The sequence below is a fragment of the Dipodomys merriami genome, unplaced genomic scaffold (assembly GCF_024711535.1).
Source record: "Dipodomys merriami isolate MVZ:Mamm:240054 unplaced genomic scaffold, mDipMer1.0.p SCAF_70, whole genome shotgun sequence".
Classification (NCBI taxonomy): domain Eukaryota; kingdom Metazoa; phylum Chordata; class Mammalia; order Rodentia; family Heteromyidae; genus Dipodomys; species Dipodomys merriami.
Genome location: NW_027206291.1, coordinates 2,698,776 through 2,722,931, shown reverse-complemented (window position 1 = coordinate 2,722,931; position 24,156 = coordinate 2,698,776). Strand labels below are relative to the sequence as shown.

General features: G+C 64.7%; 3 protein-coding genes across 9 annotated transcripts; 2 read left to right on the top strand and 1 right to left on the bottom strand.

The window, feature by feature from the left end:
• The first annotated feature begins 285 nt into the window (after positions 1 to 285).
• Positions 286 to 5,073, top strand: Dda1 (DET1 and DDB1 associated 1). Of its 2 annotated transcripts, none has more exons than XM_070008207.1 (5): positions 286 to 393; positions 3,379 to 3,459; positions 3,569 to 3,620; positions 3,971 to 4,032; positions 4,865 to 5,073. In XM_070008207.1, the coding sequence occupies exons 1-5, from the start codon at positions 391 to 393 to the stop codon at positions 4,973 to 4,975; spliced, it is 309 nt and encodes a 102-aa protein (XP_069864308.1). In that variant the 5' UTR covers positions 286 to 390; the 3' UTR covers positions 4,976 to 5,073. The 2 variants fall into 2 exon arrangements, with proteins under 2 accessions (XP_069864308.1, XP_069864307.1); XM_070008206.1 differs by lacking the exon at positions 286 to 393 and adding an exon at positions 1,360 to 1,458.
• A 1,611-nt stretch (positions 5,074 to 6,684) lies between these two features.
• On the bottom strand, positions 6,685 to 18,254 carry Ano8 (anoctamin 8). Of its 2 annotated transcripts, none has more exons than XM_070008199.1 (18): positions 17,486 to 18,254; positions 16,787 to 16,897; positions 16,572 to 16,704; positions 16,311 to 16,449; positions 16,126 to 16,222; positions 14,999 to 15,115; positions 14,774 to 14,901; positions 14,526 to 14,687; positions 14,158 to 14,310; positions 13,947 to 14,073; positions 13,793 to 13,848; positions 13,632 to 13,706; positions 12,241 to 13,035; positions 11,892 to 12,083; positions 11,667 to 11,798; positions 11,431 to 11,541; positions 7,781 to 8,444; positions 6,685 to 7,268 (listed from the first exon to the last, which is right to left on the bottom strand). In XM_070008199.1, exons 1-18 carry the CDS (start codon positions 17,589 to 17,591, stop codon positions 6,916 to 6,918), a joined length of 3,651 nt encoding a protein of 1,216 aa, XP_069864300.1. In that variant the 5' UTR covers positions 17,592 to 18,254; the 3' UTR covers positions 6,685 to 6,915. The 2 variants fall into 2 exon arrangements, with proteins under 2 accessions (XP_069864300.1, XP_069864299.1); XM_070008198.1 differs by adding an exon at positions 13,312 to 13,443 and having other exon boundaries at positions 7,260 to 8,444.
• Positions 18,254 to 23,187, top strand: Gtpbp3 (GTP binding protein 3, mitochondrial). 5 transcript variants are annotated; one of them, XM_070008202.1, is made up of 10 exons: positions 18,254 to 18,928; positions 19,010 to 19,150; positions 19,318 to 19,577; positions 19,717 to 19,803; positions 19,884 to 20,086; positions 20,240 to 20,312; positions 20,397 to 20,540; positions 20,701 to 20,866; positions 21,988 to 22,266; positions 22,395 to 23,187. In XM_070008202.1, exons 2-10 carry the CDS (start codon positions 19,098 to 19,100, stop codon positions 22,618 to 22,620), a joined length of 1,491 nt encoding a protein of 496 aa, XP_069864303.1. In that variant the 5' UTR covers positions 18,254 to 18,928; positions 19,010 to 19,097; the 3' UTR covers positions 22,621 to 23,187. The 5 variants fall into 5 exon arrangements, with proteins under 5 accessions (XP_069864303.1, XP_069864302.1, XP_069864301.1 ...); XM_070008201.1 differs by having other exon boundaries at positions 18,787 to 18,928; positions 19,010 to 19,577; positions 19,727 to 19,803; XM_070008200.1 differs by having other exon boundaries at positions 18,787 to 18,928; positions 19,010 to 19,577; positions 19,888 to 20,086.
• The last annotated feature ends 969 nt before the right edge of the window (positions 23,188 to 24,156 follow it).

Sequence of the window (24,156 nt, the reverse complement as noted above, 5' to 3'; positions counted from 1 at the left end):
GAAGCCTTCAGGCAGGCGTGGTGAACTACAGTTCCCAAGTGTCTTCGCGGTCCAAGCCTCCGTCCACTTCCGGATCTCATTCCCAGCGCTTCCAAATCTCGGGCGGGGTTTTGCTCCTTCAACCGAGCTTGGCTATGAAGGAGGAGGCGCGGCGGCCAATAGCCGCGCAAGTTTGCCGGCTCTGTCCAATGAAGTCAGGCAGGAGCTCCGCACCGCGAGGGTGGGGCCAGCGCGTGGGCCAATGACGGAGGGGCGGCGGCGCCATCAGCGTGAGCTGCGCGGTGGCTGGAAGTTGCTGTGCGGCGGCAGCTGAGGCGCCTGTGGCGGCGGCGGCGGCGGCGGCGGCGGCGGTGGCTGCTGCAGCCGAGGCGACGGCGGCGGACACAGAAGATGGTAAGGGCGGCCGCCGGACCCGACTCCCCTTCCGCTTAGCGAAATGGGCCGCGCCCGTCTCGGACCCCGCGCGGCTCCCCGCCGCCCTTCCCGGCCCCCAGCCCTCGCCCCGCCCCTCACGCTACCGGGGACTCTCGGTCCCCGCCAGCGGTGCGCTTCCTGCTGACCCCGCCCCCTCCTCGACCCCTGACCCCTGTGGGCCCCAGGCCCTGACAACTCATTGATTTCCGGGTCGCGATTCTCCTTCCCGCCCCCTCCCCGGAAATTTCCGTAGACCCCCGCCAGCTCCGCCGGGTGCGGTGGGTGGGTGGGCCTGAGCCTGTCGAGTTCTGGAAGATTCGGGAGGCCGGGCGGGGGAGGGGGCCGGACCCCGCGCCGTGCGGGGCTTTGTCGCGGGAGGAAGTGCGACATCACAGGCTGCCGCGATTCCTCGGGAGTCGCCCACCCCCGGGGCCTCCCCGGGAGGAAAGCGGCGTGCGGGGCCCCCGGGACGGCGGGGCCGGGGCCACCCCCGCCGCCGGGCTCGCCCCCACCCCCTGACTGTGCACCGACCGGAGGCCGAGTCAGGCCAGGGCCCACCGTCCCCAGCCCCGTCCGGGGCACGCCGTGGGCGTGGAAGGGGGCTTGGCCTCTCCGGGAGGAAGATGTCGCGATGCGCGCCTGGTGTGTGGGTCCCTGAGCCTACGTGCCATCCTTGGCTGGCCACTGCCACCTCCCTCCCCGAGCTGTCTCCACAGCCCTGGCCAGGCGTCGCCCCCTCCCGGGCAGGTGGGCCCCAAGCTGCTCTCCTGGACCCCACCCCTCTGGTGAACCTCCTCCATCCAAGCCAGGAGTTTTTAAAGATGTGAATCAGATGGTAGTGCTTTCCAGCTGTCAAACCACAGCTGCCAGGGTGACCCAGCTCCTGGCCTCCACCCAAGACCCTGACCCCCCTCTGTGACCTCATCTAAACACACCCTCTTCAAGCCCCAGCCACTGGCCTTGTACCTCCTCACACCCACGGTCCTGCTTCCTCGGGACCATTGTACTCAGCAGTCCTCCGCTGTGATGTTCTTTCTTCCTCCTGTGAGCATGGCTTCCTCAGCATGTTGTTGTTCATATCTTGCTTAGTGGGGTCACTGGTGGGTCACCCCTACAGGCATGGGAACACAGGAGTTCTGGAGTGTTTGCTGAGGCAGTGGATGGCTTAGGTAAGATTTTTCTCCCCTTTGAGTGGGGGGTCAGGACCTCTGCTGACCACTGCTTCCAGCAAGTCTCTTCCCTCACATCCCTTAGCCAGCAGGGCTGGGTAAGGACTGGGTCCAGGAGTCCGGGGCTCTGCACTTCTTGGTGTTTGGCCACTCAGGTCCCTGTAAGCCATGCAAGGGGCTCAGGGTTGAGTCTTCCCACCCTACCCGCACCCTCTTGGAGATGCCAGTCTGGCAAGTGAGGGAACATGGACAAAGACAGATGACCTTACAGGGGCATGAGCAGCTGGGGGGCAGATGAGGAGTGGGAATGGTTTAAACCAGGGGGGTGGGGGTTGGTGGATTTGTTCCAGGCAGAGACATGGATGACTGTGTGTAGCAGGAAGCCACAGGGTGCTTGCTATCCTAGGCCAGGGCTGTGCAAGGACTTGCAGAACAGGGCCCTGAGCCCCTTCTCCATCACGGCCTCTGGGCGTCCAGCCCCAGGCTCCCAAACTCCCAAAGGCCTCTGTCCTTCATGTCCTAGGACTCGGAGGTACCCTCCAGAAACCATGACTTCATAACTGCTTCCCATGCATTGTGCAGGTCTCCTGGAACCACCTGTGGACCAGGCTGGGGCTTAGCCCAGGGAGCTGCTGCATGGTCGGGCCAAGGGCAGCCCTGCCAAGCAGGGGGGTGGGGGGGTAGGCCTTATGAGCTGGCTGGGCTAAGGCGGGCTCCTGGGGGGAGGGGACTGGCTCCCAAGTAGTAAATCACAGGCACAGCAGAGCTGTCTCCTGGAGGGGAAGTGGAGGCCTACTGGCCAAGCCCTAGGGGAGCTGAGACACAGTTCTCCCCCACTTGAGAGTGGGGAGGAAGTTGTTTGGACCGCAGTTCCCCAGAAGCTCTGGGCCTCAGGGATAGACGACTGCCCAAGAGTTGTGGCTTCTTGCAGCCCACGGGGCTCTGAGCTTTTGGCTTTCAGGGATGTCACACAACAGCAAGGACTTGGCCTCCGGGTTGGGCAAGTCTGGGACTAGGTGACTGCAGATGAGTCACAGATGGCCTCTCCCTCGGTATCCTGTGTTTATGATGGGGACACATGATGACATCTTTCTTAGGAACCCTCTGGCCCACAGCAGCACTTGTGGGGAGCCCATGCAGACCCAGCCTTTGTCCACTATCCCACCCCTCCCACCCCAGGCCTGACCAGCAGGACTAGATTGAACTGGACTTTTGAGGACCTCTTGGGTTATATTGCTGGACCCCTGGAACCACAGGGGCTGTGAACACTGCTGGCCAAGCACTGGCCGGTATGAGGCAGAGGGGCAGCAAGGCCAGCACCTGCTCTGGACCATCCCTGCCCTGATGATAACATGTTCAAACTGGGGTTGGATTTCTGGTCATTCTTGACCGTGAGGAGTTTTGACACACCCAGTTGGCTGGGTTCCTTCTCCATAAGCCCTGTTTCCTCTCCTGGTCCATGTAGCTTCTCAGATGTTTCTGTGTCCTCAGAGGGGGGTTTCCGGGAACAGCCAGAGGCCCTGTACCCAAACCGAGCATAAGCACCCCTTGGCCTGGGCTGCTCGGGGGCCGGCGGGCGGCGCTTCTCCCTGCTGCATACTTGATGTAGTAGAAAGTTAGACCAATGGTCTATTCTCTCTGTGCCTCCACATGGCTGTTAATGGGTGCTTGTGGCAGGGACGCAATTACAGGTACCTTCTAGAAAGCTTGTGTGGCGAAGAGACCGGAGAGCATGGCCCAATGCTGCCTTGCAGCTAAGTACTACTTTCTCACACCCTGTCTCCCTGTCTTCCAGGCAGATTTCTTAAAAGGATTGCCTGTGTACAACAAAAGCAATTTTAGCCGATTTCATGCCGACTCCGTGTGCAAAGCTTCGGTAAGTATGTGTTCTGGGGCAGGACATCGTCAGTGAGCTGTGAGGCCTGGGGCTGGCCTCCGAGATCATGGCAGGGACTGAGACCCCTCCTTTTCCACACCTTCCACAGAACCGGCGCCCCTCAGTCTACCTACCCACTCGGGAGTACCCATCTGAGCAGAGTAAGTACCGTCTGATGGTTCCCCAGCCCAGGGGCCAAGCTCACCTTTCTGGTTTAGTTTCCTTTCCCGGGCCTGATGGGGAGGCACCCAAAGAGGTGGAATCTGAAGATGGTGGTTAACACCAAAAAGCTGGTGGAGCTATGACTGAAGTGGCAGAGCACTATCCTGGAGCAAAAAAGCTCAGGGACAGCACCCAGGCCCAAAGTTTAAGCCCTAGGACCAACACACACACAGAAAAAGGCCCATCAGTGCAAAGGAGGGGAGGGGTAAGTGATTCCCTCCCAGGAGTCTGAGCTGGAGGTCAGGCTACCTGCACCTCTTCTGCCACTTTCTCTGTCTTTTCTCTGTAGTCATTGTAACAGAAAAGACAAACATCCTCCTGCGCTACCTGCATCAGCAATGGGACAAAAAGGTAAGGCACGCAGAAAGCCATAGCTGCTGGCAGCTGCAGGCTCTGAGTGGAGGAGGCAGGACAGGTTGGGAGGTGGGGTGTTAGAGCGTGGGGCCTTGAAGAGGGTTCAATAAGAAGCTGTAGCTGGTGGCTCAGGCCTGTCATCCCAGCTACTCAGGAGACTGAGGTCTGAGGATCATGGTTCAAAGCCATTTGGATCAGGAAAGTCCATGTGGCTCGTTTCTCCAGTTAACTATGAGAACACCAGAAATGGAGCTGAGGCCCGAATGTTGTAGAGTGCTATCCTTGAGCAAAACATCTTGGGGACAGCGCCCAGGCCCTGAGTTCAAGCCCCACGGGGATTTTTTTAAAAAGGAAATAAAGACGCAAGCAGTTTGGGAGGGGATGAACGCCTCGGTGCGGGGAGGACTTGCTCTGGGCACAGGGCCCCAGGGCCCCAGGGCTCGGGAGCTCAGAGGACCGATCCCAGGACCGAACAACAGAATCCAGCCCTGCACCCAACTGAGATCTGAGGACATGGCAGGGCTGTCCCCAGGGGCCCCAAGTGCTCCTTCACTCTGGCCAGATGTTGGCTCCTCGGTTTTGGGGCAAAAGACCATGTGTTGGTCGTGGAAGCTATGTTAGTTCTGCTTACAGCGCCTGGTCACCTGACGCAGGTCCAAGGTGACACTGGACAGGGCTTGATGGGGGAGGCCCTGAGCCAGCGCGGCCTTGGGTCCCAGTGCTCTGCTCCAGGACCAGCGCTAAGATACTGCCACAGGAGCCTGGCTGGGACCTATACCTGGGATCTCAGCCCAGTGGAGGCTCACAGCCCTATCCTTCCCCGCCCCAGAACGCTGCCAAGAAGAGAGACCAGGAGCAGGTGGAAGGGGAGGGGGAGAGCTCGGCGCCCCCTCGCAAGGTGGCTCGGACCGACAGCCCGGACATGCACGAGGACACCTAGGACCCCCGCTCCCCCGGGGGTCCTCCCAGGCCAGCTCCTGCCACCTGCCCACCCACCCCCCGCCCGTAAGCCTCCTGCCCGCCTTCCGGGGCCCCCACACCTCGCCGTCCACAGCGTGTTCAACCTCATAGGAGCCGACGTATTTATTTTCCTTAGTTTTTATTTATGCTGTGACATGTGTCAAGCGGTGGTTAAAGGGGACCTTAGAAGTGTGATGTCATTAGACGCTTTGTCAACATACATTGGTCTACACACATACACACACACACACCTGCCCAGGTCCCCCATCCCGAGAGCAGGAGTGTGTCCTCGAGCGCCCAGGGCCAGGGATCCTGCTACAGCCAGGTGGCAGGGGTGGGGCCAGGCCTCGTGGTCTGGTCTCCCTGGACAGCTGAGCGGCCTTTTCCCTCACACCGGACCGGTCCAGCCTCAGACTCCGCCTAGTCTTGAGGTCCTCCAAGATCTATTCCGTACCCAGGCCTCACTGAGAGGCAGGGGAGAAGCTGGCCCTTCTGGATATTCCTCTTAAGTCATTTATCATGGACTAGTGCGTGCTCCATGTCTACCCCAATAAAGGATCTTTCCTACTCAACCTCGAGTCTTTGCTCCGCACATCTCAGCCCTGGAGGACAGTCCCTGAAAATCATCAGCGTCACTGAGAGGAGTGGAAAGGTCCCTTCCCACTGGGGCCCTGGGACCAGCTGGATTCTCTCCCGAACTTGCTGTGGCCATCATGCTCAAGGCCAAGACCTGCTAAGACTAGCCCTCTGCCCCCCCCCCCCCCGTGCAGGTGTGCGTGAGGACCAGGTCACCCCGAGACAGTCTGGTGCCAAGTGTGCAACTGGGGTCATCTAGGATACTACCAAGTGGGGCTGGGTTGCTGTCAGATACCGAACGTGGCGCAGCTACGCCCAGAGGCCCAAGGCTTTTGGTGACAGCAGAGCTAACTGGCAGATGTGGCCAGCACTGGTGGGCTATCCCTGCACAAGCCCAGCTCATCTAAGAGCCAGACCAACTGGTGGCCTGTGATTCAGCATGGGTGTTGGGAGATGGCTGGGGAGGGGCGCCTCCTCCTCCACCTTGGGCCTGCTCCTGCTCACTTTGCCTCCCAGGTGCCCTCAGTCTGCACAGTAAGGTGGGCTCCCCAAGTCGCAGACGTGGACCTTGCTTGTGCAGCACGGATTGAGATGGGTTGGCTGAGCTCCCTGGGGCCCCAGAGCTGGGCTGGTCCTGGGCGGGCTCACGGTGTTGCTGCATTGATGGATGGTGGGACCCCAAAGGCCGGGGTGGGGTGAGGGGGCACAGGTAGCACCCAGGGCTGGCCCAGAGTGTCCACTTCCCTGTGGGGGTGCGCTCCTGTCTCCTCCCTCAGCGGGCAGTCCCCGCCTGAGTCTCTCCCCAGCATCTGTGTCTCCTGTGCCATCACCCCGGGCACCCAGTACCCCACGCTTGCTCTGCTAGCTACCTGGTGTCCCCAAACCGTCTTTCCCGTCGCCGGCCCTGTGCATACTGCTGCTGGCCTCCGGCCTCCCCAGCAACCTGCAGCTGGCCCCACACCGGAGGACAAACACGAGGCCTGGCGGGCCCTGCTCCTGCCCCCCGCGGGGCGCCGCAGCCTCCCCGGCCTCCCGGAGCGGAGGGAGGGCCGGCCTGCGCGGGCGGGCCTCGTTCACCCCGGCGGGAGCTCCCCCCACCACCACTCCGGCCTCTGACCCTTGAAATATACTTTTTATTGCATTTCTGCCGTTTTACAAAAATATGACAAAATAAATTAAAAACAAATAAATAGTCGCCTATCCGTGTTTCTATCGGCTCGGGGTTTGCGCCCCACCCCGGCGGGAAGGGAAACGGCAGATGGGTAGGGAAGGCGGGCCGCGGGGCCGCGGGGCCGGGCGGGCGAAGCGCGCGTTCCGCCGGGCTGGGCCGGCGGGGCCGAGGCGCTAGTGCCAGGCGCCGGGCCAGCACGCGGCCTGCGGGCTGGGGCTGGGGCTGGGGGCCGGGCCGGGGCCGGGGCCCGGCGGGGGCGCGGGCGGGCCGGGCGCCGCCGCGGGCGGGAGGCTGTAGAAGCTGGCGTCGGCGGGCAGGGGCTGCGGGGCGGGCGCGGGCCCGGCCAGGGCGCAGGGCGGACACTCGGTGGCCGGCGGGGCCGGGCGCGGACCGGCGCCCTCGGCCCCGCAGCCCCACGGCGCGTCCCACTGCCAGCAGCCGGGGGGCGGCGTCGGGGGCCGCGGCGGCGGCGGCGCGGGGCTCCGGCTGCGGCGGGTGCTGGCGGCCGCTGGGGCCCGCGCCGTCCCTGCGAAGGCGAGAGGGGCCGTTCCGGGGGCCGCGCTGCCCCGCGGGCCCCGCGCCGGACCCCCGCGCCCTCCCGGCCTCCGGGCACGCCGAGGGCCTTATTGCTTCTCCCTGGGGCGTCTAGGGGCGCCCTGCCTCTGGGAACGGCCCCTCCCCAGCGGGGGAAGGACCTCTGACCCATGACCCCTGAACTGCAGCTGCGGCCTCTGGCGCCCCCCGGGAAGGGGCGCCCCGGGAAGGGGCGGGGCGGCGGCCCCCAAGGCCTCCCTGAAAGGATTGCATAGCGGCCCGGGGGCGCGGCCCCGCGAGGCGGGCAGGTGGCAGAGGGCTCCCTCACCTGTCCTGGCACCTTAGTGGGTGGGCGCCCCAAGGGCGCCGGTCCCTCCCCGGGGGGCTGGGGAGGGTCAGGCACAGGGCCGGGGGGGGGGCGGAGACCGAGCCCCGGCGCCGCCGGGCCCCCGCTTCCCCAGGCCCGGCCCGCGGCGCCCCCGCCCCCGAGTTAAAGCCTGTGACCTGGGCCTTCCTCGTCGGCCCGGGGGGCGTCGGGCTCCTCCGCCGAGGCCTCGTCCGGGGCGCCGCTCCTCGGGACCCGGCCGCCGCCGCCGCCGGGGGCCGCGTCCGGCCGCGCCGGGCCGCCCGCCCCGTTGGGCTCGGCGGCGCGGGGCGCGAACGGGAAGAGCTTGGCGGCGTGGAAGGCCTTGGGCGGGGAGTGGCTGCGCTCCTCGCGCCGCGCCTCGGGGGCCTTGAGGAAGCGGAAGCTGAGGAAGCCGGGCAGGCGCGTGTCGCCGCCGCCGCCCGGGGGCGACTGCGCGGGGGGCGGCCTGGCGCCGGGCCCCGGCCCCGGCCCCGCGCCCGCCAGCGCCGCGGGCCCCGCCGACAGGAACCGGCCCTGCAGCGGGATGATCTGCTTCAGCTTCAGGACGTTGTTGGGCGCCAGCAGCGACCCCGGGCGCTTGGGCCGCTCGGACCCCGCGCCGCCCGCGCCGCCGCCCTTGGCCTTGGCCGCACCCCGGTCCGCGGCCGCCTCGGGCCCCGTGCCCTCAGCCCGCGCCTCCTCGCGGCCCCCGGCCTCGCGCTCCCGCCGGGCGTGGTGCTCCGCGTGCCGCTGGCGCTCCTCCTCCTCCCGCCGCCGCCGCTGCTGCTGCTGGAAATGGTGCTGGGCCTGGCGCTCGTGCCGCTGTGGGGAGGGGGGCGTCAGGGGCGGGGCCGCGGCCGCGGGAGGGGGCGGGGCGGGGCCGAGGAGGGGCGGGGCCGCGGGAGGGTGGCGGGGCGGGGCCACGGGGGGCGTGGCCGCGGAGGGGCGTCAGGGGCGTGGCCGAGGAGGGGCGGGGCCGCGGGAGGGTGGCGGGGCGGGGCCGCGGAGGGGCGTCAGGGGCGGGGCCGCGGCCGCGGAAGGGTGGCGGGGCAGGGCCGAGGAGGGGCGGGGCCGCGGGAGGGTGGCGGGGCGTGGCCGCGGAAGGGTGGCGGGGCGTGGCCGCGGAAGGGCGGGGCCGCGGAGGGAGCGGGGCCGCGCGGGGCGGGTGTCAGGGCGGGGTGGGGCTTGGAGGGGCGGGGCCTCGGAGGGGGTGTCAGGGCGGGGTTGGGGAAGGGTGTTGGGGCAGGGCAATGTGAGGGGGCGGGGCGAGGCCTGGGAGGGGACAGGGGAGGGGCCAAGTGGGGCGGAGCGTATGGGGCGGGGCCTTGTGTTTGGGCAGGAGAGGGGACTGAGTGGGAAGGGGGCGGTGTGAGGGGAGGGGCGGGGGCGGGGTTCAGGTGTGGGCTATGGGAGTGGGGGTCCCTAGGCAGGGGATGGGGTGGGGCTCCCCTGCGGAGGTGGGGCCGCCATACACGGGGTTGGGGGCTCTGCACCCTGTGGCTGGGGCCAGCCTGAGCCCCACAGCTGAGCCTGGGACTCTCCTGCACAACAAGGGGTTGGGGGGACCCTGGGCGATCCCCAGAAGGTTAGAATCTGTATAGACTCTCTGGACCCAAGGCACTGCTCTCTGGGAACTGAGAGCAAACAAATACTCAGGGGCCATACCTCTGTCCCAGGTGGCAGAGATGGGGTCCCAGGCGCTGGGAGACAGGAGCCCCCACCCCACCCTAAGGGCTGGGCAGCAGGTTCTACCACCCCAACCCCCAGACAGGTGGCCTAGTCAGGGTAATTCATTCGTATTTTCCCTGTCTGTCAGTCAGTCAGTCAGTCTGTCTGTCTGTCTCTTTCTCTCTCTCCACCCCTTCTTTCTACCTACCTTTTTTCTTGTTTGTGCTTGCCTTGTTTTACACTTATTTCGTATTTATTTTTTGAGATAGTGTCTGGTCCCATAGCCAGGCAGGCCGGGGCCTCCTGAGTGCTAACCTAGCCTGTCCCTCCACACCACCTTCACCATACCACGCCTGAGAACATAAATGTAAATCCATTAAAATTAGGATTTGGGTTGGAGGGGGTGGTGAAGGCAAAGGATAGCCCTGAGCTCAAACACCAAAGCCCCCACAAAAAATGGAAACACACTGGGGGGCTGGAGGTGCAGCTCAGTCCAGAGTGCTTACCAGCATGAGGACACAGGTTCACCCTCAGCACCAAAAAAAGGAAAAAGATTTTTTAAAAAAGCAAGTTTCAGTCACACCAGCTCCATTTCTTTTTCATCTTTTTTTTTTCTTTTTGCCGGTCGTGGGGCCTGAACTCGGCCTGGGTGCTGTCCCTCAGCTCTTCAGCTTAAGGCCAGCGCTCTACCACTTTGAGCCACAGCCCCACTTCCAGCCTTTTCTGCTTATGTGGTGGTGCTGAGGAATCAAACCCAGGGCCTCAAGCAAGCAAGGCAAGCACTCTACCACTGAGCCACCTTCCCAGCCCGACCAGCTCCGTTTCAAAGTGCTGATTTGCCAGTTAGGGACTCCATGGACAGCGTACACACACACACACACGGAACATTCCAGAATGTTCCACCCTACAGGGAGCTCCATGGCTGCTCATGTGATTCTGGAAGGGATGTGGATTGAGTCTCTCCTGGGAAGCATCACTGTGCCCCAATCAGGCAGAATGCCAAAACACAAATGTTCTGGGCCCTTCTATAAGATGATGTGGTGCCTGCAAAGACTTTCCAGACATCACTACAGGACTGAGATTATGTGAACACAATGGAAGCACAAGGCTATTACACTGTATTGCCTATAGAAAAAAGGACAACATCCTCCTGGGCACTGTGGCACATGCCTCTAGTCCCAGCTACTTGGGAGGCTGAAAGAGGAGGATTATTTGGAACCAGCATGGGCAACATAACGAGGCTTCCATCACCCCAAAAAGAAGAGAAGCTGGGCCGGGAGCCAGAGGCTCACGCCTGTCATCCTAACTACTCAGGAGGATAAGATCTGAGGATCGAGGTTCAAAGCCAGCCCAGACAGGAAAAGTCTGTGAGACTCTAATCTCCAATAAACCAACAGAAAACCGGAAGTGGCGCTGTGGCTCAAGCCACAGAGTGCTTGCCTTGAGCTGAAGAGCTGAGGGACAGCGCCCAGGCCCAGAGTTCAAGCTCCATGACCAACAGAAAGAAAAAAAAAAGAAAGAAAGAAAAGAAAAGCTGGGTGCGGTGTTTTGTGACTGCAATCTTAGTTACTTAGGAGGCGAAAATCTGAAGGATTGTGGTTTGAAGCCAGCCCCAAACAAAAAAAGCCCATGAGTCTCCATCTCCAAAATAACCAGCAAAAAGTCAGAGTGTAGGCATGGCTCAAATGGTATGATGCTAGCTGAGAAGCACAGGCTCTCAGCTCAAACCCTGGTGTGATGCCACACATTTCTAAGCCCAGCTACTCCGGAGGTGGAAGCAGGGGAGCACAAGTTCAAAGCCCACCTGGGCAGCGTTAGGAAGACTCTATCTCAGAAACAAAATACAAAGACATAAAGGGCTGGCGTGTGGCTCGAGCAATGGCTTTCTTACCCCGTTGGAGACCCTGAGCTCCCTCCCTAGCAGCAGGAATGAATAAGTAAATTTTGTGCATGCTCAGAACAGACCCGGTTTGTTTTGAATGCATTCAGTCTGCGGTTACTTGATCTCTTGGATACTGAGCCCATGGTTGCCATGCTCAGTGCTGCCCATGGTTCCCCTCCCACCAGGGATTCTATCACCCGTGTCTGAGACCAGGCCCCGCTAGCCAAGTGAGAGCTCACTAGTCGGCCGGCTCCGTACCTTGAAGGCCTCCCGCCGCTGGTATTCGAGCTTGGCCATCTCTTCAGCCACCCAGCCTGGGATGTCAGGGATAGCCACGTGGATGAGGTACTTGAGGAGCAGAGCGAAGTGCTACAGAGGGCAGAGAGGAGGCTGTGGGCTTCTGGACAACGCCCCCCCCCCGTCCTCTCCCCCACCCCCACCCCACCCCACCCCCCGTCCTGTGCTCAGTTCCCGCCACCGGCTGCCATTCCCACCTCGAGCACCACCACGGACACAATGGCCGCCTCCGGGCTCAGCCAGGGGAAGAGGCGCTGCAGCTGACCACACTGGCCGATGAGGTAGCAGTTCACCACGATGGCCAGCACGCCCATGGCCTCCATCACCTTCTGCAGGGGGGCAGGGGGCTTAGAAGGCCTCTGGCCCTGTGGGCCTCAGCTCCCAGCTCCCTCTGGGCTTCAGCCTCCTGCTGCTGCCCCCACCTGCCACTGGCCGATGCTCTCCACCCGCTGGCCGAAGGGCCGCTGCAGGCCTGTGCAGAGCTTGAAGGCATCGCTTCGGATCTCAATGAGGTTGTTAACCAGGGCGCACAGCGCAGCCAGCGGGAAGGCTGAGGAGAAGAGCACGACGTAGCCGAACTGCACAAACATCTCCTGGTAGTCCTGAAATGTGTCCTGCGGGCAGGTGGCTGGCCGTCAGACCGACACACCTCCCTCAGACCGCCTTCCTCCTCCCACCACACTGGGCTCCCTGGGATCTGACTCAGCAATGCAGAGGCCTCTGGTCCCACCTCGGGCCTCCACCCTCGCTCGGGCTGGGTGCCTGCCTCACCTCGTACTTCCTCATGCAGCTCTCCAGCTCGGCCTGGGTGAGCTGGGGTGAGTGCTCTTCTTCGGGAGGGTCAATCCATGAAGACCGGTTCTGCTTCCTGGGCCTCCCGGCAGAGTCCCCAGAGCCAGGCTCCAGGTCTGGGCCCCCGTCTGGCCCCTGATCCCGGCCCTCGCCCCCAGCCCGGCGAAGCAGGATGGTCGGGGGATCTCGGTCAGGGCTGCCAGGAGGCCCCTCAGTCTCGTCATCTTCCTCTGCCAGTGTAAACACCCCTGGCTCCAGCCCCTTCTCCACCATGGTGGGGCTCCCCTCCTCCAGGGCTTCTGGGCTTGGGCCAGGCCGATGGCGGCCAGCCCCACGCTCAGCAAAGCTGACCTTCTTCAGCCGGAGTCCGCAGTCTAGGAGGCCCCCCTCCTCACCCTCGTCTTCATCCTCCTCCTCCTCCTCTTCCTCTTCGTCGTCCTCCTCCTCCTCTTCCTTGCCACCTCCAGGCCCATCCCTGGCCTCCCCACCTTCTCCCACTGGCCTCCGCTCTATGACCGCCTCTTCCTCCTCCTCCGGCGCCCCGCAGCCCCCACTGAGACACCTGCGGCCCCCGCCACCGCCCTCTTCGGCTTGGGGCTCTAGGCGGTGGTGTGCTGGGCGCCGGAGGCTCAGGAGGCCAAGCACAGCTCGGAGGAGCTCCCAGACAGCCCTGAGTCCCAGCTCGCCACAGCCCAGCCGGCGGTAGAGGTGCGGCTGCAGGACCTCACGCACGTTCTGGAGGAACTGGCGGGTGATCAGCAGTGTGGCCAGCATCTGAGCAGGAAGGGTGTGGAGAGCCTCCGTGGGCACCAGGGCAGATCACCCACTCTCTGAGGACAGCACCCAATGCTAGCACCGCCCCCCCTTCGGATGCCCTAGTATGCAGCCTGGCACCCACAGCACAGGAAGACAGTCTCTTGGCTGACCAGAAGCCAGGGCTCAAAACCTCATGGACCCCTTCTGCCTGCGTGGGTTCTGGGCCCAGCCCCTCCACGCATGCGCCATCAGCTCCATGTGCCCACCCCAAGCGCAGCCACTGCCCACCCGTACTTGGGCCCGGGCGGTGAGCAGGAGAACCCGGAGGGACAGGAGGAGCAGGTGTAACCTCAGGGCCACGAGCGGGACCAGCACAGCCCGCAGCTGCCGCTCAAGGCTCTGGGACAGGGACAGGACGAGCAGGAGCTGTGGATGGACCGACGGACAGGTGGACGGACAGATGGGGGGGCAACAGGCAGAGAGAGGACGCACGGACGGACAGAGAGGAGAGAAGGATGGAGGAGGGGGGGAGGGGCTGCAGAGCCCTAGACCCCTTGCACGGCCGGGCCCTCGGCGCCAGGCGGGCACTGGGGCGGGGCAGGCGGGAGTCTCACCTCTTTCAGGCGCTCCATGTCCTTGAGGTAGAAGCCGATGTAGAAGAGGCTCAGGTAGGAGTTGACAAACTGGAACTGCAGGAGGCAGTCTCCCATGGTCTCCCTGGTGGTGGCGGCCACCCCTGCCTCCCTGCCGCCCCTGCCCTGTGGCGGCCACTCACCAGGACAACCTTGATGATGAGATGCTTCTCGTAGGCACTCTCTAGCCGGTAATTCTCTGGGGGCAGAGGAGGCACGTGAAGGGGGTCACCCTGGTCCCCAGCCCTAGCAGGCGCCCCCCAGGGTAGGAAGTCAGGCCCTGCAGGAAGGGCGTACCCATGTCGTTGAGCCAGATGGCCAGCTTCTTGTAACCCTCGGCACTCACACTGACCAGCAGGGCCAACACGACCTTGGGCAGGAATCGGGCAAGGCGGGGCAGCCCCTTCATGCTCAGCACCAGCTCCTACAGGGCAAGGTGTGCAGCCTCAGCTGGGGGGGGGGGGGCTGAGGCGTCGGGCCAAGGCCAGGGCTGGGGACACGGGGTCACCTGCAGCTGGAAGCATCCGAGCATGAGCAGGAAGACGCAGGCCAGGCAGGCCAGGCACAAGGGGAGGCTCACGAGCAGCTGGAAGAGCAGCCGCTTCCAGGGTGGGTAGTAGAACTCCTCTGCCCGCGTCACGGGGCTGATGCGGCGCACACCCTGGCAGAAAGCAGGGGCCAGGCCGGCCTGAGGCCAGGGACCTGCCACTGCCTGGGCGTCCTCCCAACCCTCCTGTCTGCGTCCCTCTGCCAGACCTCTGCTCTTGGGGGGCCTCCACCTTCCCCCAGAACTCCTCTGCAGCCTTATTCCACACCTACCCGGCCTCACCCCACTCGGCACAGCCTCTCTTAGCCTGGACCCAGCCCCACACTGACCCTGAACTGGGGACGAGGCTCCTCCACAGCTTCTCCAGGCGAGTCTAGCGTCCCCCACTTGTAGGCCAGCTCCGCTCCCCTCCGTTTCCACTCCTCCAAGAACAGTGTTGACCAGATCACGTTGAAGAGAGCAAAGACCACACAGGACACATCCCGGCTTGTCTGCGAGTGGCAGAGAGCAGGGCCATTAGGCGAGCTGGCCCAGGGAGGAGGAGGCCCCCAACCTGTGCCCAGTCCCCCCCAGGTACCTGGTCGGCCTCTGTAAACGTGTACAAGACAGAGCCAAAGACCGCCGGGTACACCATTGCTGAAGTGTAGAAGCCCAGCCACGCAAAATACATGGCAATCTTCACACCAAAGTAATCACAGATATCATCTGCCAGGAATGGGGGGGGGGGGGTAACCAGTCACTTTTACCTGCCTCCTGGGACCACTGCCCCTCCCCCAACCCACCTACTAGCTTGAGGCCACACCTAAAGGCTGGTTTTCACACACAGCCTGCACCCATGACTTCATGAGGCGGTTCAGGATGCGCTGCTCATGGACAGGGAAGACCTGCTGGATGATCCCACGGGCAGCCAGCTCCGGGACTGTGGGGACAGGCACACAGTGAGCCCCTGGCCCTCTCCCAGGCTGCTGTCCTGGCCAATTCCCCCCCACACACCCCAACAAAGGAGGAGGCACAGTCTGTGACCTGGCTCTTCCCAGCAGGGACATCCTGGATGGACACAAATATCCAACTCTCCTTAGAAACCAGGAGGAGCAGGGAACAGTACAGAAGACCTTCTCTTCTTTTGTTTTTGACAGGGCCTTGTGCAGCCCAAGCTGGCCTGAAATAGTGTATGCAGCCTAGGCTACACACTTGCTATTCCTTGTTTTGTTTTGGTCAGTCATGGGGCTTGAACTCAGGGTCTGGGTGCTGTTCCTGAGCTCTTTGGCTCAAGGCTATAACTCTACCAATTGGAGCCACAGCTCCACTTCCAATTTTCTAGTGGTTAATTGGAGAAAAGAGTCTTGTGGATTTTCCTGCCCGGGCTGTCTTTGAACTGTGATCCTCAGATCTCAGCCTCCGGTGTAGCTAGGATGACAGAAGGGAGCGACTAGCGCCCGGGTCAGTCGTCCTCTTCATCTTCCTCAGCCGTGGAATTACAGGCATGTGCCAACCACCATATGCAGCCACCGTGTTTATGAAACACTGGCCTGAGTGTAGCCTGAATGTCTAAGGAGTGGAAGGAGGCTGGCATGGAAAGGTAAATTTGGGACGGCTGGGTTCCTACAGGGGAAACCAAGGCCCCAGGTTGCCGCAGCACAGGCCATGGAGTGCTGCTGTCCATGGTCCTGTCCCCAGCCAGGGCGGACTCCGTAAAGAGGCTGAGCCAGCAGCTGCCCCGGGTTAAGCCCCACCCAGTACAAGCCACGCCCACCCACTCATTGGTCGGCCTGCCCCGCCCCTGAGGGGGCCAAGCCCCTGCCCCTGATTGGCGGGCATGCTAAGCCCCGACTGGTTGGACCTAAGCCACGCCTCCCCGCCTGTTAGTATCTCTAAAAGGCCTGCCCAACTTGTAGCCCAGGATTGGAGGGCAGGCCCCGCCTTGCTCACTGATTGGCTGGTCCTCCAGGAAGCGCACGTTGTGCAACGCCTCGCCTTGCTTGGCTCGCAGGTTCTGCAGCCAGAAGCGGATGATGCTCTGGCGTTCCTGCGGTGGAGAGGATGGTGGAGTGGAGCGGGTGCGAGCCGGGGCAGCCCACAGGGCGGGCCACGTGCGGAGGGGACGGGCGGCTCACCTGGGAGGTGAAGAAGCGCAGCTCACTCTCCACGTTCTCATAAATGAAGTCCTCGTCGCAGGAGAAGCCCCGCGTGCCTCCTCCGAACTCGGCCTTGACGGCCTTCCGCAGGCCCAGCTCATCGGCGCCTCGGAGCAGGCTGCAGGGAGGGCAAGGGAGGTGGGCTCGCGGGGTGGGCCCGGCTCACCGTCCCGGAGCCTCCCGGGACGAAGGCCGGGTGGCTGGCCGCGGAAGGAGGGGCCGCCAGAGGCAGGGACTCGCCTCTCGTAGGTGGCGGTGACGAAGAAGGCGTAGGCACGCGTGTGGCGGTGGTGGCGGACTTGCACGATGAGCTCGGGGATGCCCACGCGGATGTGGTTCAGCAGCCAGAGCAGCGTGTGGTCGTCGGTGGAGTCTGCGAGGGCACAGGGCGGGGCGTGGGCGCGGGCCGGCCCGCCCTCCTCACGCGGCCCGGGCGGCCCTGGGCGCCCCGGTACCTGGGAAGGTCATCAGCACGTCGCAGTTCTCCGTGGGCACCGTCTTCATCCAGGCTTTGTGGGACACCAGGTAGCGCCCCGCCTGCAGAAGCCGCTTCCCGAACAGCTTATCTGGGGGCAGTGAAGGCCGGGCTCAGGGCCGCGCCCCGGCCGCTCCGCACCCCAGCCCCCACCGGGGCTCCCGGCGCGGCGTCCTGCCGGGCTGGGTCCGTCTCCGTCTGGCTTGTTCTCCGGTCTCAACGTCCTTGAGGAGCCCGGAGCTTCCCCGGGAACAGCCCCCCCCCCCCGGCTCCCTGCGAGTCTCACTCGGTCTCTACTCGGCCTCCGAAGCCACCGCAGACCGGCCACGCGTCCGCGCCGCAGCCGCGGGCTGGGTGCGGGTCTCACTCACTCCCACCACGCAGGCACTGAGGCCCCGAGCACTGAAGTCACGGGCCCAAGGTCACCCAGAGGATCCGGGCTTCGAACCCAGGGCCGTGTGGTCCCGAACGCATCCCTGTCCCCCGCGATCACGAAGCCCCGGGGCGTCGGAGCCAGGCCCGGGCGCCGGGCTCTCCGGGGCGCGTCCCCGCCCCCAGCTCGCCCCGGCCGGGCGCAGCCGCGGAGCCGGGCCGGCCCGGGCCCGGGCGAGCCTCCCCGCCGGCGGGCGGCGCACCTGGGCACCCGCGAGCCCTCCGGGTCCAGCCGCCGCACACGTACCCAACACTCCAGACGCGGGGGTTGCGGGCTCGCCCTCGGGCGGCGGCCGCTTGCCTCGCTCGGCTTCCAGCGACGAGCCCCCGGCGCCCGAGGCTGATTCGGCCATGGTGAGGACGGGCAAAGGTTAGGGGCTGCGGGCGGCCCGGGCGCCGGGGATCGGCGGGCGCATGAAGCCGGGGCGGCCGCCGAGCGCGCGGGAGGAGGAGACAAAGGCCGCGCCCGCCCGCCCGCGGTCCCCGGGAGCCCGAGCGCCGCAGCTGCTCGTCCCCGCCCGAGCCGAATCTCTGGGCTCCGTCGTCCTCCGCGCGGAAGGCTGGTCCTAATCCGACCCGCCCGCCGCGCTCTCCGGTTCCCGTCCCCGCCCGCGCGGTTCTCTCGGCCCGTTCCCGCGGGTCCACGTCGGCCTCCGGGGTGGATTCTCCCGCCTGACCCCTCCCGTGTCACGGCCGGCCGCTGGTCCCGCGAGATCCCACTTCCTCGCAGGGACCCACTACAGGTGTCCACTGCGGCAGGCACCGGTTCCCAGCCGGGCGCCGGGGCTCACGCCCGTCACCCGCCACGCGGGAGGCTGAGGTCAGAGCCAGCCCGGCCGGGAACGTCCGCGAGGCTCTCATCGCCCACGAACCGCAAGACGACAACTGCGAAGCTGCGCTCCAGTGGGCGCCAGCCTTAAGCAATCAGCGCAGGGACAGCGCCCAGGCCCTGAGTTCAAGCCCAGGACGGACTAAAAACGCTTTTCTCAATTCCAGGTGGATGACCCTTGCTGGACTTAGTTAGACGAAGAGCGGCTCCTCCCTTCATTGAAATTCGTGTTGAACTGAAGGAAGCCCCTAAGGCGGCGGGGCGGGCGCTGGGAGGAGCCAAGCGAGGGGCGAGGCCTCGGTTGCCAGGCACACCCAGGCTCCCCGACCCTCGACCCTGCGCCCGTCTGGTTCCCAGTGCCCGGGACACAGCGGATGTAGCTCGCTTCTTCGCGGATGGAACCCGCGGAGACGGGGTTTGTCACGCTGATGGTTCCCCAAGAGTTGGTGCGCCGCCCGCCCGCGTGCCGCCGAGGCCCAGAACCAGAGAGACGCCGGCGCCCGAAGCCCCGCCCGCCCGCCCGGAAGGCCGCGCTGGGCTCGGCGCCCGACTCCGCGGCGCCCGGCGAGGCCCGGGCGGGGGCGGGGGGGCCGAGGCCGGCCAGATCCTCGCCGCCCAGGGGCTGGACGGCGGGCCCGAGGGCGCGCTGGGGCTGCGCTCCTCCCCGGGCCGGGGCGCGGGCCTCTCGGAGCGCGGCCCCGTTCTTCGGAGTGGACAGGCGGAGCCCGCGGGCGCCCAGCCCTCACCCACGGCCACTTCCCCCACCCGCGACGAGCTCGGGCCGCCGCAGGCCCAGACGGTAAAAACTCCGTCTAATGTTGTCCTCGCGTCGCTCCCACCCCGCCGAGCCGCCGTCTTCCGGTACAGCCAATAGAAACAAAGGTCTCCGACCGGTGGGCGGGATCTCTCCGAGTAGCCAATAGCAGCCGAGAATCTTTTTAGCCCTCCACCAATTACGCGGAGAGGCGGGCGGAGCCAGACCCGAAGCTTCCCGGGGAAGCGGGGCCGGCGCGCGGCGCGTCGTGAACCCATGTGGCGGCGGCTGTGGGCCCCGGCGGCCCGGGCGGCCCGCGGGCCCGTCAGGTGAGGCGGCCTCGCGGACGGGGGCCGGGGGCCGGGGCCCGAGGGCGGCCCGCGGCCCCACCCCACGCCTCGGGCTCTGCGGCCCGGCTCGTCCGGGCCGCTGCTCTGGGTCCCCCGCCCCGGGCACTGCGGGCCGCCTCCTAGTCCCCAACCCGTGCCGCCCGCAGCCGCAGAGCCCCCGCCCCGGGACGCGCCGGGCTGCGCGCCGCGGCCCCGTCCTCCGGCGCCACCATCTTCGCGCTGAGCTCCGGCCAGGGCCGCTGCGGCGTCGCCGTGATCCGGACCAGCGGCCCGGCCAGCGGCCTCGCCCTGCGCAGCCTCGCGGCGCCCCGGGCCCTGCCCCCGGCCCGGAGCGCCCGGCTGCGCCGCCTCCGCGACCCGCGCTCCGGGGAGCCGCTGGACCGCGCGCTCGTGCTCTGGTTCCCCGGTGAGGCCCCGACCTCGGCCCCGGCCCCCGCGGCCCCCGCGCCCGCCTCGGCCCCCGCCCGGGACCCCGCGCCCGCCTCAGGCCCCGCCCGGGACCCCGCGCCCGCCTCCGCCCCGACCTCTTCTCCTTGTCACTCGAGGTCCCCACAGCTTCACCGGCGAAGACTGCGCGGAGTTCCACGTGCACGGCGGCCCGGCCGTGGTGAGCGGCGTCCTGCAGGCCCTGGGTGAGTACCCGGCTGGGTTCGAGGCCCGGCTCTCCCCGTGGGCCTGGGCGGGGGTCTCAGGACCTGCGGCCTTCCCTCAGGCAGCATCCCCGGGCTGCGGCCGGCCGAGGCCGGGGAGTTCACCCGCCGCGCCTTTGCCCACGGGAAGCTGAGCCTGACGGAGGTGGAGGGGCTGGCGGATCTGATCCACGCAGAAACCGAGGCGCAGCGGCGACAAGCCCTGAGACAGCTGGACGGGGAGCTGGGCGAGCTCTGCCGCCGCTGGGCAGACACTGTCACCAAGGCAAGCCCCCCAAGACTCCACTTCCCCATTCCCCACCCTGGGGTTGCGGGAGCCCTGGACCAGGCGGTGCCAGTCCTCCCTGTGGTGTACCTGGGCCGGGGGCACATGAGAGACAGTGTGGGGGCTCCTGAGCTGTCCTGGTGCCCCCCCTAGGCTCTGGCCCACGTCGAGGCCTACATCGACTTTGGGGAGGATGACAACCTGGAGGAGGGTGTGCTGGAGCAAGGTGTGTTTGGCGTGTCCTGGGGAGGTGGCAGTGGCTGACACTTCAGCTCCCAAGGACCCTTCTGACCCCCTTCCCCACACTCAGCGGACAGTGAACTGCAGGCACTGGAGGCAGCACTGGGTGCCCATCTGCAAGATGCCAGGCGTGGGCAGAGGCTGCGCTCAGGGGCTCATGTGGTGGTTGCTGGACCTCCCAACGCGGGCAAGAGCAGCCTGGTCAACCTGCTCAGTATGTCAGAGGTGGGGCGGGGCCTGGGCCTGGGCCTGGGTCTGGGTGAGGCCAGGACGTGGAGACTGAGCTGTTCGGGTGTGGGGAAGGGACCTGAGCTATCCAAAGGTCTGTCTGGAAGAGGAGCTCTAGGGATTACCCTGTCCCCTTCCTTCCTCAGGCCAGAAGCCTGTGTCCATCGTGTCCTCAGAGCCGGGAACTACTCGAGACGTGCTAGAGACTGCAGTGGACCTGGCTGGATTCCCTGCGTTGCTGAGCGACACGGCAGGGTTGCGGGAAGGCGTGGGACCTGTGGAGCAGGAGGGTGTCAGACGTGCTCGGGAGAGGTGGGTAGGCAGGGCTGTGGGAGTGGTGCAGGCCTTTCCTCTACCTTTTATTCTTTTTTGGAGGGGGGGGGGTCTGGTCGTGGGGCCTGAACTCTGGGCCTGGGCGCTGTCCCTCAGCTCTTCAGCTCAAGGCTAGCGCTCTGCCACTTGAGCTACAGTGCCACTTCCGGCTTTTTTCTTTTTTCTTTTCTTTTTTTTGCTTATGTAGTGCTGAGGTATCGAACCCAGGGCCTCATGCATGCAAGACAAGCGCTCTACCACTGAGCCACCTTCCCAGCCCTCCTCTATCTTTTCTCTCAGTGCATTTTTCATCTTTCCTAAGTCAGAAAATGCTATTAGGTTCTCTGAAGTAAGAACCTCAGTGATGTGGTTCTGATTAAAGCTGTGCTAGGTGCCTGTGGCTCATGTCTATAATCCCAGCTACTAAGGTGGCTGAGATATGATGATCGTGGTTCAAAGCCAGCCTGGGCAGGAAAGTCCATGAGACTCTTTTATCTCTAATTAACCACCAAAAAGTGGGAATTGAAACTGTAACTCAGGTGGTAGAATGCTACCCCTGAGCAAAAGAGCTCAGGGATAATGCCTAGGCCTTGAGTTCAAGCCTTAGGACTGGCACACACACAATATATTAATATCCTCTGTGTGTGTGTGTGTGTGTGTGTGTGTGTGTGTGTGTGTCCGTGCGTGTGTGCGTGCGTGCATGCGTGTGCATGCGTGCGTGTGTGCGTGCGCGCGAGCACGCGCGCATGCGGCGTGCCTGCCTGCGTGAGCATGCACCATCCTCAGGGCTTGAACTCGGGCCCTGGGTACTGTCCCTTAGTTTTCTCACTCAAGGTTGGTGCTGTACCACTTGAGCCACACCTCTACTTTGGCTTTCTGGTAGTTAATTAGAAATAAGAGTCTCACGGAGTTTCCTGCTCAGGCTGGCTTTGAACCCGGATCCTCAGATCTCAGCCTCTGCGTAGCCACCACCCTGGGGCAAATGTCTCATCCTTCCTCACTGCCCCTTGCCTCCCCTTCCAACCACAGGCCTGGCCCTGATTACCTGTGCCACGCCCCTGAGCTCTGCCCAGGCCTTTAACTCTGAGTGCACCACTGTGCTCCCCCTCCTCTCCCCCCAGGTTAGAGCAGGCTGACCTCATCGTGGCGGTGCTGGACGTCTCTGACCTAGCTTCTCCCCAGAGTCGCGATTTTCTGGACAGCATCATCGCCCCCCACGGAGCTCAGGGCCTCACTGGTAGCGGCCAGCGCCTCCTGCTGGTCCTGAACAAATCTGACCTGCTGCCCCCTGAGAGTCGGGGTTCCCATCCGTCCCTGCCTCCCTGTCTCCTGCTGTCCTGCCGCACTGGAGAGGGTCTGGGCTGCCTCCTGGAAGCCCTGAAGAGGGAGCTGGCTTCAGTGTGAGTCTCCCGAGTCACCAATGGGGGGTGCTGCCTGGCCCAGAGCCTCAGTTTCCTTACCTGTAAAGAAGCTACAGGCGCTCCTCTTCGATAAGGGCTAAGGGAGATCGCGGGTCTTGTCTCTGCAGGTGTGGGGACCCAGCCACGGGCCCACCGCTGCTCACACGAGCCAGGCACCACTACCACCTGCAGGGCTGCCTGAAGGCCCTGGGCCACTACAAGCAGGCTGGAGACTTGGCTCTGGCGGCCGAGGCCCTGCGCGTGGCCCGGAAGCACCTCACCCACCTCACCGGTGGGGGGGGCACAGAGGAGATCCTGGATGTCATCTTCAGGGACTTCTGCGTGGGCAAGTGAAGCCTCATCAAGGCCCGCTGCAGTCCTCATGCCCCTCAGGCTGTGAGCTCCCTTCGGGCCCTTGCGGGCATTGCGGGTGTGGTGCTGGGGTCCCCAGGATTGTGCATGCTCCGCACATGTTCCCCTCTGAGCAGTGCCCCAGCTGTGTGTGCCCGTGCGTTGGGTATTTGTAACATGGGTGGGGAGGGAATTCTGCCCCAGTCTCAGGAGAGCAGTGAGACGCCGAGTGGAGGCCCACGGGACACAGGTCTGCCGTGGGCTCCTGACCAGGCTCTGCCCAGGGTCCCCCCTGCAGTGGACACCATGAAGGACCAACACCAGACACCCAGCAGCCTGGCCTGCCCCTCCTCAGAGGCCCTCCACCCCGAAAGGAAGGTGTTTGGGGCCTGAGGTAGCAGCGAGCAGCCAGCAGAGGGCACCCCATCCGCACTGGAGGCACCCGGCCTGCCGTGAATGGAGAACTCCCGCGCGGAGGTTCCTGCAGTCTGCATGCAGAGGGGTGCTCCAGCCACAGCGGGGCGTCTTGGCGGTGCTCATTCGTCTGGCAAATAAACTGACACCAGAGAAGGAGGGCTTGGCTGCGTCCTGGGCCGGGTACGGTGCCATGGTGAACACAGCCTGGTGCAATGGGGCCCTCGGTTCCGACCCAAGGCAGAAAAATAGGATGTAGTGGGCTGCAGGGGGGGCGGGGGGGAGCTGCAGTGCACACAGCTGGACCCAGGGCCCGGTTTCCAAGAAGGCCCGGTGGCTTGTGGGAAGCAGCAGGGGATATTTATAGAGGTCACAGGAAATCCCCGCAGCAGCGTGGGGTCAGGAATCTGCCAGTGTCTCCTGGCTGACTCCTCAGCCCTCCACCAGCCCGCAGAGGGCACCAGCCTGCACCACAGCTGCAGGGCACTGCCCAGCCGGCCAGCAGGGCTGCCTGGAAGAGGGGTCCCTGGCAGTCTCCACCTAGACTAAGGGCGTCTGAGTGGCCGAACCTCTAACTCTGCCCTGAAGAGGCAGGAGCAGCTGTTGTAGAGCCCACAGGTCCTGTGTTCCAGACGTGTCCAGACTCAAATCTCGGCACAGACTGGATAAAGCAGATTTGAGTCTGCTGGGATCGTCCACACGGACAGTCCAGTGGGAGAGCCACGTGGACGCCTATGCAAGGGGTGGGGCACGGGTGACGGAGCCGTGGAGGGGTGGGCAAAGGAGCTGTGCCGCAGAGAAGAGGTGCCAGGACTGGGCCTTGGGGTCTGGCAGAGGGCTGCCAGGCCCTGGGATGCTCTGGGTGACAGACGGGTTATGGGGCTGACACAGCTGTGGGGGGACCTTCGGGATGGCGTCTCCCTCGGGCTGTGGTGAGCCTCCAGCTTTAGGGTCACCAACACATTTCTTGGATGAGAAGCTAGGCTGCTTGGCTGAGCCCAGACTCAAACCTCGGATGTGTAACTCCAGGGCCCATAACCAGCCTGGCCAGCATCCCAGGGCCGTCTGGGCCTCCGGCCCAGGGTCAGAGACGCCCTCATTTCCCTGGGGCCTCTGGCGGCTGCG

Excerpts from the sequence above, each read along its gene's own strand:
- Gtpbp3 (XM_070008200.1), top strand. The coding sequence starts at position 18,883 with ATGTTGTCCTCGCGTCGCTCCCACCCCGCCGAGCCGCCGTCTTCCG. Across the intron at positions 19,578-19,716 it reads GCTCGTGCTCTGGTTCCCCG|GTCCCCACAGCTTCACCGGC; the intron begins GTGAGGCCCCGA and ends TTGTCACTCGAG. Across the intron at positions 22,267-22,394 it reads AAGAGGGAGCTGGCTTCAGT|GTGTGGGGACCCAGCCACGG; the intron begins GTGAGTCTCCCG and ends TTGTCTCTGCAG.
- Dda1 (XM_070008206.1), top strand. Across the intron at positions 3,460-3,568 it reads ACTCCGTGTGCAAAGCTTCG|AACCGGCGCCCCTCAGTCTA; the intron begins GTAAGTATGTGT and ends CACCTTCCACAG. Across the intron at positions 3,621-3,970 it reads GGAGTACCCATCTGAGCAGA|TCATTGTAACAGAAAAGACA; the intron begins GTAAGTACCGTC and ends TTTTCTCTGTAG.
- Ano8 (XM_070008199.1), bottom strand. The coding sequence starts at position 17,591 with ATGGCCGAATCAGCCTCGGGCGCCGGGGGCTCGTCGCTGGAAGCCGAG. Across the intron at positions 16,898-17,485 it reads CCCCGCGTCTGGAGTGTTGG|ATAAGCTGTTCGGGAAGCGG; the intron begins GTACGTGTGCGG and ends CACTGCCCCCAG. Across the intron at positions 12,084-12,240 it reads GCTGCATGAGGAAGTACGAG|GACACATTTCAGGACTACCA; the intron begins GTGAGGCAGGCA and ends ACCTGCCCGCAG.